The 16,086-nt window shown below is 40.2% G+C and overlaps 1 protein-coding gene across 3 annotated transcripts in view; it reads left to right on the forward strand.

The window, feature by feature from the left end:
- The first annotated feature begins 1,236 nt into the window (after nucleotides 1–1,236).
- HOMER1 (homer scaffold protein 1) overlaps nucleotides 1,237–16,086 on the forward strand; it is a 143,602-nt gene continuing 128,752 nt past the window's right edge. For 2 of the 3 annotated variants that reach the window (XM_025923849.2, XM_086698042.1), the window contains exon 1: nucleotides 7,475–7,614. In XM_025923849.2, coding sequence (XP_025779634.2) covers nucleotides 7,610–7,614 — 5 coding nt within the window. In that variant the 5' untranslated portion in view covers nucleotides 7,475–7,609. Of the gene's footprint in view, nucleotides 1,335–7,474; nucleotides 7,615–16,086 lie in introns of those variants that run through there. The other variant, XM_086698046.1, reaches the window with a different exon arrangement.

Here is a 16,086-nt window from a genome sequence, read left to right on the forward strand (position 1 = left end):
ATTAAGATGTCAAAGTGAAAGGCTGGGAAGAGCCTGGACCATAACGACACTTTGGACTTTCCAAACCACCAAAGGACCACCTACCTTCAGACTTCTTCTTCTTCTCTTCTTCTTCTTCTTCTTCTTCTTCTTCTTCTTCTTCTTCTTCTTCTTCTTCATTTTAATGTTTATTTATTTTTGAAAGAGAGAGAGAGAGAGAGCAGAGGAGGGGCAAAGTGGGGGGGGGGGGCAAAGGATCCTAAGGGGTCTCCACACTGACAGCAGAGAGCCCAATGTGGGGCTTGAATTCACGAGCTCATGACCCAAGCTGAAGTCAGACGCTTAACCAACTGAGCCGCCCCCGGAATTCTTAAGTAATTTGAACACTTTTGTAGCTTAGGTCACCATCGGGTGGGGCTTTTGTTTCTTGCAATTAATATACTAACCCACACACTAGCAATGGAGGTATAGGGGGGTATGGTAACCAAGGTAAGAAAGATGGACAGGGGCCCCTCATGCAATATGTCTTAGGCCAAGGCATGGAGTTTGGATTTTATTTTAAGGATAAGACATTTTAGCAGATGACCAAGTCAATGCAGGCATATGATAGAGATCTATCTATATTTATACATGTATTTGTATCTATATACATATTTATTATGTGTAGATGAAATATAATTTGTTCTTAAAATAATAGAAAAGGTACATTGAATAAAAATATATTTGCCATTTCCTTTTTAATTTTTAGAGAAATTACTATTTAGAACCAGATTAAAAGAAATAAAAGGTCTTATAAATTCCTCATGAAATATCTTGGCTGAAAATCTCAAAGGTTAAGAATCTTCACTCATGTCTGACCTCTTATGCTTGGGAGAGCCTTAATACAGTTTCTAGGTATTGCTTCTGCCCTTTTTAGTCATGTCAGAGTCTTTACCAATTATGTTCTGCTTCAGAGAGTTTCCAGTTGCCATCTTAAGCCCTTATCTCCCTTTGAAAGTCCCCAATTTTTGCCTCAGCCTTGTCTCTTTGGAAAGAAAGCGACTTCCTTTTATAAGCATGGCTATCCTAAATACTTTGGGTGTTGTTTTTCTCTTAGCTAGCACCAGAAGCATCACAGAATAAGGTAGCTCATTTAAAGCATTTTCCTCATGGTTGTCCTGTTCTCCCATTCAGGAAAAAGATTATTGGTTACCATGGCAATCAGCTTCCACAGCATTCCATTCCAAGTAAACGCACAGGTATAGCACAAGCTTTTACTCAACATTCTTTACTGTAGCTCTCTGCAGATCTGCATATTTTTTCCAGCCTGTTTTCGGTAACTGCTGTTTAGAACAATCAACCTGAAATTAAGCCAGGTAATTTTCTCAAAGGCACCATATCCCCATCTATTCTAAATATTTTAAAAATTCACACATATAGTTGTGCAATAATTTTCTCATAGCACCAAACAAAAACTTTCTGGTGTGTTCTTTAATAAGTCTGGGATTATATTTACATCTCTTTAACCATTTTTAGAAAAAAAAATTAATGAATTTACAGTAAAAAATCAGAGCAAAAGATAGTTTTATGAGATTATCTCCCATGTGTTCTAAATCATATCTTTCCTGAAACTAATTCTAACTTCTCTCCCTCCACCACTCCCAAGCCCTCTGATAAAAAAAATGCACAAACTCCTAAGAATAAAAATTTTCCTTAACCCACCATTATATCCTGGAGATGCCAAACCATTATATCCTTGAACCATTAACTACCCTAGTTTGGTTCAGAACATAGTTAATAATAAAATAGGGTTTTGAATAGGCCAAACACATTTTACTGCCACCCAATGTCTGTTATATTGTGGAGGACGTGGGATGACTTTGGACGATGAACTGGATAAGTTCTGTTTCCCTACAACTCTGTCATTCTTTTTTATTATTACTTACTATTACTTCTAGTCTTTGCTAGTTATTTGGTTTCTTCATAACTATGTGGCATAAACCATGAATCTTGAGACTTCTTTTGTTTGCTGAACTAGCTTTTCATTTATTATTTCTACTATGATTTTATTCAAAGTAATACTGGTATTTTGGTAATTAAAAAGAGAGAACTTAAAAGGGAGTTGCTATTACCTAATGTTAGGCAATTAAAAATAAAATCTGGCTTTAACCATCTTTCTTACAAAGTCTATCACCTAGGTGTCTTTTCATTGAAAAAGACGTATCTCACACCCAATCTATGAACACCCCATTGAATATTGCCATCTCCTATTAAGGGCATGGAAGTAAATTCTGTAACTAAAACAGATGCCTTCGCCTACAGGTTCTAAAATCAGAGGGTATTCATAAACCTCTCCACAAAATTTCAGAGTGTAGTGGGAAACAGGAACTGTTAGAAATTTGAAACTCTACTAAAGTACTTTTTACCTCTTCCGGGAAAAGAAAATATATTACTTTCTAGGAAGCTCGCTACTTTAAAAAACATACAAAGCAATCCGGGTTGGAAATTCACTGTTAGCATTTGGGTTACATCAGCTTGGTTTTAGATGATATCTATTTAAAATTTTTTTTTAATGTTTATACATTTTTGAAAGAGAGAGAGAGAGGGAGAGAGAGAGAGAGAGAGAGAGAGAGAGAAAGAGAGAACAAATGGGGGAGGGGCAGAGAGAGAGAGGTAGACACAGAATTTGAAGCATGCTCCAGGCTGTCAGCTCAGTACCCAACTCAGGCCTTGAACCCACGAGCTGCCATAGCATGACCTGAGCTGAACTCAGATGCTTAACTGACTGAGGCATGCCAGATGATTTATTTTACATGGAAAGCCATAGAATGGTTCTCTGACTCTTCTCAAAATTGTGTTGAAATTGTTTCAAGGGAGCAGAAAAGTACTTTTATTTACCTATTTTTAATTATTTTTTTAAATTTTATTTTTTAAATTTACATCTAAATTAGTGAGCATATAGTGCAACAATGATTTCAGGAGTAGATTCCTTAATGCCCCTTACCCACATCCCCTCCAGTAACTATCTGTTCTCCATATTTATAAGTCTCTTATACTTTGTCCCCCTCCCTGTTTTTATATTATTTTTGTTTCCCTTCCCTTATGTTCATCTGTTTTGTCTCTTCAAGTCCTCATATGGGTGAAGTCATATGATATTTGTCTTTCTCTGACTAATTTCACTTAGCATAATACCCTCCATTTCCATCCACGTTAGTTGCAAATGGCAAGATTTCATTCTTTTTGATTGCCGAGTACTACTCCATTGTATATATATATACCACATCTTCCTTATCCATTCATCCATCGATGGACATTTGGGCTCTTTCCATACTTTGGCTATTGTTGATAGTACTGCTATAAACATGGGGGTGCCTGTGTCCCTTCGAAACAGCACACCTGTATCCCTTGGATAAATGCCTAGTAGTGCAATTGCTGGGTCGTAGGGTAGTTCTATTTTTAGTTTTTTGAGGAACCTCCATACTGTCTTCCAGAGTGGCTGCACCAGCTTGCATTCCCAAGTACTTTTATTTTTTTCTGATCAGATACTTTTTCTGATACATAAAATGTTTTACTTATTCCTTTAAATACACAGACATATGTATTCCTCAATATACTAACCCCATACCAGCTAGAAATAAAAATTGACCAACCATTGGTAGATTTTTTTTAGGTTGAAGACAGAGGCCAACATTAAATAATCACATAGAATCTGAGTAATTACATCACGATGCACAGATTTATATAGAAAAAAAAGTTGCTCTGAATTTCAAGTCGACAAAAGAAGAAAGAGACCAATGGTAGCTTTGAAAAGTAGAATCTTTAGTGAAGGGTCAGCACTCTAAAAGCAGGAAAGCAGCTGACATGCTGTTTTGACAGTTGGGTAAAGATGAGGGGGAATAAGATAGGAAACCGGAGGAAGTTCTGCTAAAAGGGTAGAATGAAGTGTTTGAAAATGGTAAAGTGAGAGCTCTAATCTACATGGACTAATGGAAAGAGCAGGAAAGAGAGAAAAGTGATTTAGTACAGATAGTAAATAGTTTGTGGAGAGATTTTATAGAATAATAACTTAATTTGTATTTTAATTTGCAAGTGCCAAGGGACGACATTATTTGAAGAATGACAGTTTTATTGTTTTAACATTTTACACATAAGAAGCTACCATTTATCTGAAATATAAGTCAGTACCAGTTTCCATTAATGTGATAATATATATTAGACAAATTGGCAAGGAGGGGGTTGTTCTTGATTAACCTTTGTTATAACCTTAACAAAACTACTTTCAATATTTCAAATTATAAGATCATGATTTTATAATGTGAAGATAAACAGAAAGCCTGATTTTGTTGCAAATTGGTCCTAACTTTTTTGGCTGGTGTTCTTTAATATCAAGCTTCTAACTTGATCAAGAAAATGTAAAAGCAAAACCCTGGAAAACCAATTTCCTTAACTAGGAATCATGTGAGTAGTTTAACATTAAAACATGTTTAAAACATACATGATAGAAATTGTGTAAAGTTTTATCTCCTTTTATTTAAAACAAATGCATGGATATCCATTTATAGCTCTCCCAATAATCACTGTAGGTTGGTAATCTTATGTTCTGGATTTTCCAGGTCACTTCAGATTTCAAATATTTTGTCTGTTGTCAAATGATGTGTATGGATTTTAGTTTGGAAAACATGGTCACTGAATTTATAGACCAGCTCTGAAATAGCAATGGCCTTTGGCATTATGCAGTAATTCCATATCCGGGTCATGATTATCAAATTAAACCATATCAAACTTCATTATTCGAGTTTACCCAATACTCGAATAATAAAAGTAAGGACATTTAAAAACTTTGTAGTAATTTGCAATTTGAAAAGCATTCATAATATGATTTATTGTAGACACAAACATACATAATCAGTAAATCTATAAATGGCTACTCACCCTTGTCATATAGGAAATGAAAAACAACATACTTAAGTGATATTGTAATTATATACTCCATGGCCAAAACTAAAGAATACAAAAATAATCTGAATGAACCTTTGTTAATATTAAAAAGAATTTGGTAGTCTTTCTTATTTTTAAAGTCCATAGACTGGAATTCATATTCTTGATAAACTGGAGATGGGAGGGTATACTGGCATTTGCTACAGATATGACAATAATTACGAGTGAGCTTTTAAAGATTGTCTCACTACTCTGTGCCAAAATGTTGCTGTTCTGCAAATGAAAACATTTAGATCATTTGACTGCCTTCCCTCCTCCAACCTTAATTACCATCTTTTATAACACTGTACCGCTTGTTCATAGTTCTGCTCTTTATTCTTTCGTGATGTGGGTAACCACTAAGTGGGGGGGGAAAAGTTTTAAAGTCTACTATGTTCACAATGGCATTTAATAACTCTTTCAAAAATTAAGATGCTTTTTCCCAAGTCTTGTTGGAAATACATCTACCACCAGTGATCAGGCTCTCCTCCCACATTTCCGTGCTAGTTGAAACTTGAGAAGCTTGGGGATGCTGCGAAAGGTGGGAGTGGGAGATAGGATATCACCCGCTTGACACTTCGGCACTATTGCTACGAATGATTCACTTGTGTTTGGCACATTTGTTGCAAGGAAATCTCCTCCCGCCGCTTCCTTCTCGGAGCTCCTCTCGGGCTGTCTCCTGTGCTTTGGCCTTTAAGGAGAAGCGAGAGCAGGTGGGCACAGAGCTGCTCACCGAGTCCTCCTCCCCCTGCTCCTTCCCTAATTTAGCAGTACTTCCGGCCGCGTGACATCATCCCCCGCACCCGGGTGACGAGAGCGGCGGGTGACGTGTGTGCGGAGAGGAGCGCGCTGACGTTGCTATTTAAAGGTCCTCCTGCTGGGAGGATGGAGACACAGCGCGAGCACCTGGTGTGGGGCGCGGAGGAGGCTGTGGCGGCCGGGAGCGGGGCCAGGAGACAGCGGAGGAGCAGAGCGCACGGTCCGCCCGCCGCCCGCCACTAGGGGAGGGGGGGAAAGGAAGGAAGGACGGACTGACGGACCTGCAGGCCGGACTAGCTCCCCACGAGGGCCGTCTCGGCCCCTGACCACCAGCCTTCCCGCCGCCTTCGCGGCTGCTGCTTCCTCTCCCGCCGCCCGTAGGGCCCTGCCGGGCCCTAGGGACGGGTCAGCGCCCCGGCCCCCGACGCCTTCCCGCGGCTCAGAGGCGGTGGCCGCCTCCCGCTCCCTCCCACGAACGGGGGGAGGGACCGCTCTCGCCCCCGGTTCTCCCCGCCTCCTCCCCCGCCCTCCGCAGCCCGCTCCGCCGCCGCGCTCTGCTCACGCGGGCGGCGCTGACCCGGGAAGCAGCGCCTTCAGCTCCGCGAGCGGCCGGTGGAGGCGGAGGCAGCGGCGGGCTTCAGGCCGCCCGGGCCGGCGCTGCTCTGCCGAGCGGGAGCTCGAGGCCGGCGGAGGTGGGCGGTGATGGAAGCGTGAGGAGGCGGTGGCGGGCCCGGGGACTGTGAGGCGGCGTGTGGCGGCGGCGCGGAGCGTGAGAGGCGAGGAGCGCGGGTGGGGGCGCTGGAGCAGCGGCTCTCCCGCGGCTTCGAGCCCCGCTCCCCTGCCCGCGACGCGGGATTAGCCGCCCGCCCGTCGACCCTTCAGCTCAGTCCAACGCCGCTGCTCGGCCCGCCCTCGCGCTGGGAGCGGGTGCCGGGGGCAGCGTGGGGCTTGGCGCTCTGATTCATTCATTCGCCGCCGCCGGCAGCCTCAGACCTGCGGTGCTCCGAAGAGAGGAGGGAAGACGGGCAGCCGCGAATGAAGGGCCGGGCGCCAGCAGGGCTCCATTGTGCTCGGCGGCGCGAGGCGGGAAGGGGCTGAGGGAGGTGGGATCGGGCCCCCTCCCCCTGCTCCCCGGCGTGCGCTGCGCCCCCAGCCTGCTGCCAGCCTGGAAATGGCTCCGTTTATTCTCCTCGGGAGAATGAATCGATCCTGCCCAGTCTTCTCTTCCTCCTCCCCACCTCCTCTCTGCTCCGAGTCTTAGGAGGGGAAACATTTAAAAGACAGATTCCAATGTGGAGTGCCGTGCACATCGCGAGCTGTTGGGTTTGCACTTCGAGGAGATTTTTCTATCTAGCTTTTTCTAACGTGAGCGCAGGGAAGCAGTGGCATGACTGCTTTTAGGATTTTTATTTTCTCGTAGGGATCTCTGTAAAGTGCACGTCGCATTGGGTTACATGCTCCACCCCCAAGGGAACTGGTGTGGTGGAGAAATTTGAACCCGCAGCCTTAGTAGCACCAAAAGGCCGAGTTACCTGGCTCTCCCCGAGTGTCTAGGAGGACATGAGCGAAATGACCACCGAACTCATTTTTTATAGGACTCGGTGAAGCTGGATTCTGCGTTTCCGACAGACACGTAGACTCATTTTGTGGAATAGAGTTGACCGCTGTCTCCTCCGCGCAGCATTTTAACTCTAATAAGCAAATGCCACCTCTGCTTGAACGTTTTGGTATTTACGAGAGAGAAATCCTTTTACCTAAGGGAACTAATTGAATTGTCAAGCACCACTGAAATACCTCCAGAAAAGGATCTCGGGGGGTGGAAAAGCAACTGCGAAATAGCAGACGGAGAAATTCCTTTGGAAGTTATTCTGTAGCAGAAGAGCAGAAACTTCAGAGCAAGTTCTCATTGGGCAAAATGGGGTAAGGACTTCTGTGCCTAACATAGCTTTGAATCTGTTTATGTGTGTTGTTGAGCGATGGTGGTGATTGTGTTTTATGTTTTCAAACAAATTTGCCACCTTGCTAAGCTGGTCGTACATTAAAAATACGGGTTTGTTAACCTGTTAATAAGATATTTTTATAGAGTGACCCCGGAGGCCATAACGAGGGAACATATATACATAATTTTTTTAAATTTTTGATAATTTGTAACCAGAAGAGAGTTCGATTAGTAATATTTAAGAAGACAGCATCTTCTGCCCTTTTACTGGTCAGCCTGCTGCATCCGTTTGTAATTAAAATCATACTGTCTTAGGTTTTGTTGCCAGGGTCTTTGAGAGAAAAGTACTGCGTTCTCTCAGTACTTTGAGAACAATCAGTTGCACAAAGGAACAATTGTAAAGTAATGAGTGGTTGGACTTTAGTCCTTGAAAATGATCCAGTGTAAATGATTGCCTCCACTGTGCCCTCTGTTTTGCCCTTGAATATCCAAAGCTAACATGTAGAATTGATTTATTGGGGCATTAAAATGAAAATCTGAAATTCTTACCCATGTGGTCTCCACAGTGCCGGTGCACTTAGTAGATCAGAGCTTCAAAGGAAAAATCTTTTTGTTGAAAGAACTTGTTCGCTTTTTCTGTTTTTTTGCTCTAAAGCTCAGGTTTTCAGTTGATGTTAACAGTGTCAGATCCACACCTTCTTTCAGTACCAATGTCAACCAACAGTGTGTTTTCCAGCCTTTCACTAACTCTTCACACAGTAACTTGATAACATGACTCTTTGTAATGTAAGTCAGAAATATATTAATGGAGTAATGATGAAGTCATGTCATTGACAGATTGTCCATGCTTTTTGTCAAAGAGGAACTTCGAGAATTTTCCTTCTCTCTGTAGTTGAACAAACCCAGCTCAAGTGTAGTTAAGAGACAGGAATTGAAAGAATAGACCAAAATTTATTGTGACAGTTGAGGGGTATGTACACCTAAACTTTATTTTTTGAAACTTTGAGAGGAAAGTTCTTAGATAGTACTACTTTTTGTTGTTGTTGGGAGTTAGAATTTGAAGTTTATTAACTTGAACAAGTTTGAAAATGTAGAACATGTGTTGTAGGGAGTTCTTTCTTCATCAGGAATTAATGAGAGTGATAATTGTTTTTAAAACTTGAGTGACAAGTGATGAGAATATATATAACTTGGATGATTTGAGGTAGAGCTAAGCAATTAAAATACCTTATTCTATTTTAGTACTGCTATTCGTAACTTGGTAATCTGAGGCAAATTACTTAACCTCTGTGGACTCTTATTATCTGTAAAATGAAGGACTTAGATGATAAGTTTTAACGTTTTTTTCCAGTCTGTAAAAATGAATTATTTTCATTTTCTCCTGTGTATTTTAATTACTAGCTGGTTTCTTGAAGTAGATCTTTCAGATGGAGACATTATTCTCTCTAAGCAGGTTTTAAATATCAGCTAGAAAATAATGGCATTTAAAACTGGGATGAAATGCACCAATTTTAATAAGAGAAAATGCAGAAAAATACTGCTATTTAAAACCTTTGAAATATGGCTTCCTTGAGAATCTGCAGCTCTTGTGTCTAAAACATGTCAGAGCAAAAAAAAAAAAAAATCAAGTGACAATTTTTCATGTTGAAGGAAGGCTGCGTTCTCTAGACTGTAGAGTGGTAGCATCATGGAAGAAAATCGGGTTTTCCACAATCTTTAAGCTGCATGAATACTTACCTTTTTACCAAGAGAAGTTTGGGATGAACTTCCTACCAAACGGGCTGGTATTTAAACTATTAAAATAAGCCCCCCCCCCTCCCAACATGACACACATTTTTGATAATTCAGTGTAATTACATTTGCTTATAAACTGATTTATTTGTCCTTTTCCCAATAAAGTTTTAGAAGTAGACTGGAGAGGAAAAGGAGTGTTTCTGGCATTAGTTTTCTGAAAATCTGTGTAGGGCTATGATTATTTCCCATGGATAGTGATCTGTTCCATCTGAGTTGTCAAGAGAGGATGGACAGGTAGAAGAGAAGAGCATAGAAGAGGCATTTGTGGAAGTTTCCACACTTGGTAGGTGTCAATATCCGTTAAGTGTTTGTGGAATAGGTATAGTCTCCTGTATCTATTTAAACCAAAAGGAAATGGTGTTTTAAATGGCCTTTAAAGTTTTCTCTGGGGTAGTCCTAAATTACCTTACTTTGACAAGTATATAAAATTTAATACTGTGGTGAAGAGTTTCACCATCGTATGAACATATTTTTGAATGTTAGTTTTTAGTAAGAATTTTTCTTTGCCTCAATTATGGCTATAATTGCAAGTCTAGGGGCAAAGTTTAAGCAGAAAGGATTATTTTTAGTTTTTTTTTTTTAATTTTTTTTAATGTTTATTTCTGAGACAGAGAGAGACAGAGCATGAGTGGGGGAGGGACAGAGAGAAAGGGAGACACAGAGTCAGAAGCAGGTTCCAGGCTCTGAGCTGTCAGTACAGAGCCCGATGCGGGGCTCGAACCCACAAACCGTGAGATCCTGACCTGAGCTGAAGTTGGATGCTCAACTGACTGAGCCACCCAGGCGCTCCTGAATTATTTTTAGTTTTAAACAAAATGGGTGATTAGGCAGAAAACAAACTTGGCTCCTATAATAGTAGTTTGTGAACCACTGTGGAAATGGAAAAAGAACAGCTGAAAATGACAGTTGCCAGAGTCTGTCAAAATATCTTGGATGCTGCCCGAACTGTTTTTAATTACAGTGAAGGCAGTTGAAGAATTGGTTTGTGAAATAGGTGCATCAGACCCTTAAAAAGTAGAGCATTCATGTGTGTAAGATAAAGTCTGGAAAAAGCTTCAAAGCTCCAGTGAGGAGCGCCTGTTAGGTCCAGCCCCCAAGTCATCCTCCAAGTAGTATCTCCTAATGAGAGCAGTGAGTCAGTAGCTATTTCAGAACCATTAGAGGAAGCAATAGAAATTAAGGAACTTCAACAAGTTATTTCATGCCACCTTTTGTTTTGCTTAGCTCATATTGACAACTTAGTGCCATCAACAAGGGAATAGAGAACCTCCCCGCCGCCCCATTTAAAGTTATTTATAAAAATGTGATTCTCCGTGCTAATAAGGTCCGATAGTGCTATTCTGATTTGTCTCACCTGCTTCTGGGAACTTCTGGAAACCATCTTCTCTGCCTTTCCCCAGATAACTTCCTGGAAGCATGAAAGTGGGTGCTGCTGATTGCAGCCCAAAGAGTCCTTTCATGGCTTAGAGAGGAAGCTATCCCCTCTTTCTCCCTCAGGCTACTGGGTGCTGCTCTCTGGGTGCTGAGGCAAAAACGTGGAAATTTTGATCCAGCAGTGCAACATGAATGGGCTTGGTTGGAAAGGCAATCGCTCAATCATTACTAACATCTGAGAAGTTAGATGCACGTCCTTAATTGTATATTGGTTCATCTTACTAATTGTGAATCCCTAACATGTGGCATGTTCGGCAGCCCAGTGTTGGTGATACAGAAACTAATAAAATGTGCTCCTTCCCTCAGTGAGTTTATAGTTTAGAAGTTAGGAAGACAGTCAAATTAGAAAGTACAGTGAAATGTCTAAGGGGCCCTGATGTAGGGCATCTTAGGGACACAAAATATGTGTGCGTGTAGCATTAGCTGCTGAGGGAAGGATAAAAAAGCTATTGTAGAGGTGTAAATAGCTATTAAATAGTGAAAGAGAACAGGTGTGCCTTATAGACAATTGAGAAGGCATTCAAGGCAGACGGAACAGTGTGATTGACAGTACTGAGACCAGGAACCGCAAAAAAGTTTGGCTTCACAAACTCAGCTCTGTGGAGTGTGGTAAGAGATAGGCCCAGAGTCTTATGCAGGGGCCAGGTTAGAAGGCCTTGTAGGCCAAACAAAAAATGTCACAAAATAATGCCCTTTGTGTGATGCACTGTCATATTTTCTAGTTTTAAGAAAGAATGACATTTGAGATCCAGTAAGTTGATATAACAACCCAGTGATGATAACTGGTAATTGGAAAAACACTGCTCTTGGCTATGGGAAGCACTAAAGGATTTAAAGCAGAGTAGTTACATGAAGGGTTGGGTAAGTAGGATGAAAAATTAGTTTTAAAAACCATTGAAATTTTGGTTTTGTTTGTTAGGTCCTGTGGAAACACTAAGCTGGAGCAATGAACCCTAGCTAGTAGGGGAAATGGATGGCTGAACAGGGCCTAGAAAATTCCAGGGTGAGGGGAGAGGAGGAATGATGATGAGTTGTATGCAGTTGTCTCAGTGGGACTTTTTCAGGATTAGGGCATTTCGTATGCAGGGGTAAAAATATAGGAAATGGCATGATGTGTTTGTTCTTTGCTGAGCTGCTCATTCAGATGGGCCTTGAAATCTTGAGTGTAGAAGTTTAAAAAGGACTTTCTAGCTAACATACAAATTGCATGGAAGAGTGAGAACATGTTCCCCCAAGCAAGTAATTAAAGAATATTTGGAATTGTCAGTGATATTTGCCTTATAAGCAAATAGATGTTTCCTCCCCCTCCAGTTTATTAAAACATAATTGACATATAGCATTGTATTACTTTAAGGCCCACAATGTAATGATTCAACACATATACACATGTATACTGTGCAATGATTACCATAGTAAGTTTAAGTTAACATCCTTCGTCTTATATACTTACAGATTTCTGATGAGAGATATCATCAGAATAGGTTTATTTTTTAATATATTAATGGCATAATCCCCCCCCCCCCCCCCATTAAAATTTGAAAGAACTCATTTTTTTGTTAGGTATTTTTCAAGGTAACATATACATAGACAAGATGACCCTGGCTCTTTCAGATGTCTTTTTCCCTCCATCTAAACCTATTGTTCCTTATAGTCAAGACTTTTAACTGATTCTTTTTTGTTCTGATTTCGTTTTATCCTTGTGACTTCATTCCTTTTTCTCTTGTCCAAGGGGCAGGTATAATCACAAGGACTCTCAGGGTCTCTCCCCTGGCCCCAGTGCATTTACCCTCTTGAAAGTGCTGGAAAAAGTTAAGGCCATTCCTACTCCCATCTCCCTAAACTACTCCTGCAGTTTCCCCCCTACTTCCCAGCTTCAGTTTGCTTCAGTGTCCGATTGGCAGTGCTCATCTGAGTGCCCACCCTCCCCAACGCCCCTCACCCCCGCAACCAAAAAAAATTGGAGGAGGAGGACTTTGCTTTTCCGGATTTGGTGGTAATGGGATGGGAAGGCCATCCACTCTGGACTGAAAAGTAGCAACATCTCTATGTGGGATAACAGTGTGTGTTAGCATGCCAAAATGAATATTATTTTTTAGATTTACAAATAAGATATTTTATAATGTCTTTTTAAAAAATTAGATTCTATTCTACAGTTTTAAAAACAAAAAAAAGACCTTTTTGAATGGTTATGTATTTAGCACGGCAGAAATTGAGAAGAGGAGAATCAAGATTATGGTACTTGAGTATTTAGACAAAGCAATTAGTGGGAATGTATAAACTAGTGAGGGTTGGTTACTTTAAGTTTAATCTGCATAAATTAAATTTAGGGAGGAGCAAATACTAGAGGTGGGATTATTTGGGAAACAGAATGGATGTAGGATATGATGTTCTTGGCTCTGACCTGAGGTTTTTATAAGAACTAAAGTAGTGATTATGAGGGATGTCTGGGTGGCTCAGTAGGTTAAACGTCCAACATCAACTCAAGTCATGACCTCACAGTTGGTGGGTTTGAGCCCTGAGTCTGTCTCTGTGCTGACAGCTCAGAGCCTGGAGCCTGCTTTGGATTCTGTGTCTCCCTCCCTCTTTCTCTCTGCCCCTCTCCCCCTTGTGTGCTATCTCTCTTTCTCAAAAATAAATAAACATTAAAAAAAAATTAAAGTAGTGATTATGAGTAGCATGTTAAGATGTGATTATGTAATTCTCAAAAACAAGATGTGTTGTCATTTTGATTAGTTATATTATGTAGACGTTAATCCTTTTTAAAAACATCCTTATTAATCTTATTTTTATTTAGTTCACTTGTAACTTTCTTTTCTTTTTCTTTTTTTTTGATTTCCTGTCTCTAGAACAGAATTACTAAACTTTGACCACAGACTTACACATCTGTCATGAGCAAACAAGTGTACACAAAAACAATCCTTTTCAAAATATATATACATAAAGGAAGTGTTTAGGGGAGCTCTTAACTTTGGTTCAGCAAAGTGTATTAATTTAATAATTTTGAAATGAAGTCACAATGTACATCAGACTAGTGTGACTTTTCTTTTTTGGGATTAAAGGATTCTGAAAGTTGGTTTAGGCTAATTACCTGAAACATTATTCATGCAATTAAAGGATTGAACAAAGAAACTGTCTTTATAAATAATTTGTAAACTTAGTTTAGTTTTAAGTGATCAAATGTCTCAGTGAAAAGATGATTGAATCTCAAAAGGTCTAACCTCCTTGCTGCCATATGATTTTTATTTTGTTCAGACCTCTGGTGTTTAGTTGAAATACTTATTTTTACTTACTGGATTGTTATGTTATTTAGAATTCAACTCACTGGACAAAAGAGTAAGGGAAATGAGTTACAAATATTTAATTTTTCCTGATACAAATTTTAAGTGACTTAAGACTTTTTTGAAACGTGTGTGTGTGTGTGTGTGTGTGTGTGTGTGTGTGTATTTGTAATGTTTATTTTGAGAGAGAGAGAGAGAGAATGGACGTGGGTGGGGAAGAGGCAGATTGAGAGAGAGAGTGACAGAATCCCAAGCAGGCTCCACTCTCACTGCTGGAGCCTGACAACAGGGCTCAGTCCCATGACTGTGAGGTCATGACCTGATCCAAAAATCAAGAGTCAGAAGTTCAACCGACTGAGCTACCCAGGTGCCCCTGTATATAAGATGTTTTAAATAGATTTATATCTCAATTAGTAAAGATTATCTTTAGTTTAAGGAAATGTGCAATTTTTTGTTTGTGTTGCATCTTTGTAATGCCTTGTGATCTGTGGCTTACACAGTAAATTGACCCTGTTTTATAAGATTCATTATGTTCTTGTAATAAGTGAGATTTTCCTAGAGATTTTCCTCTGTTAAGTATTGAAAAATTGAGTGCTTTTGGGGCATTGTAAGATTTCGGACTCATTAAGTATCTTCATTTCAAAAGAATCTCCATGTAATAAGCAGTGTTTATATAGATTTTAGCCTGTCTACAAAGAATTGAGATAAAATTTCCAAATCATACTGACCAGGCATTGCAGGAGTAGGTAAACTTTTTAAAAGCTGATCATTCAGTGGTCTTCAACCTGTAAATAAAAGCATATAGTTAAAATCTTAGTTTTTATAGCATACCTCCATATTCCATAAAATTAGGACATTTCACTATCACTCTCTGTTAAAAGAAGCAGATTTATCAGTGAACTTCTGCTCTTAATTGTAGCCTGATTCTCCTTTTCCCATCCATCATAAATAGTACACCTTTGGTCATTTCTGTGCTCTCTAATATCTGAGTAAAAGAGATGAGATCGATTACAATCAATGCTGCTTGTATTAAGCAATATTTTTCAGAGGAGAAGTTGAAATTACAGACATGGGTATGTATACTGTCTTTTTCATCCACTTGTATCAGTAGATCTCTCAACAACTTGGTTTTGAGCTGCGTGAGTCCACTTACAGACAGATTTTTTTATGTAAATACAGTGCAGTATTATACATGTATTTTCTCTTAAGATTTTCTTTTTTTTTAGGTTCATTTCTTTTATTTTGAGAGAGAGCGCGAGCCGGGAGTGGGGAGGTCAGAGAGAGAGGGACAGAATGAGAATCCCAGGCAGGCTTCACACTGTCAGCGTGGGAGCCCGACGTGGGGCTCAAACTCGTGCACTGTGAGAGGATAATCTGAGCTGAAATCAAGAGTTGGATGCTTAACCGACTGAACCACCCAGCTGCCCCTTCCTTATGATTTTCTTAATAACGTTTTCTTTTCCCTCTCTTCACTGAAAGAAATAGTATATAATATACAAAGTGTGTTAATTGACTGTTGATGTTATCAGTAAGGCTTCCAGTCAACAGTAGGTTATTAGTAACGTGTTAGGGGAGTCAGAAGTTATAAGTGAATTTTTCACCGTTGAGGGAATCGGCGCTCCTAACCCACACTGTCAAGAGTCAACTAACTGTATTTCATTTATTTTCCCATCTTGTTTTAAAAAGTTTTTAAAGGGGCGCCTGGGTGGCTCAGTCGGTTAAGCGTCTGACTTCGGCTCGGGTCACGATCTTGAGGTTCGCGAGTTCAAGCCCCGAGTCGGGCTCTGTGCTGACAGCTCGGAGCTTGGAGCCTGCTTCACATTCTGTGTCTCCCTCTCTCTCTGCCCCTTCCCTGCTCATGCTCTCTCTCTGTCTCAAAAATAAATAAACATTAAAAAAATAAAAAAAAAAAAGTTTTTAAAAATCTCACTTCACTGTTAAGTACAG

This window comes from Puma concolor, chromosome A1 (genome assembly GCF_028749965.1).
Source record: "Puma concolor isolate L17-30 chromosome A1, mPumCon1.1.hap2, whole genome shotgun sequence".
Lineage (NCBI taxonomy): Eukaryota > Metazoa > Chordata > Mammalia > Carnivora > Felidae > Puma > Puma concolor.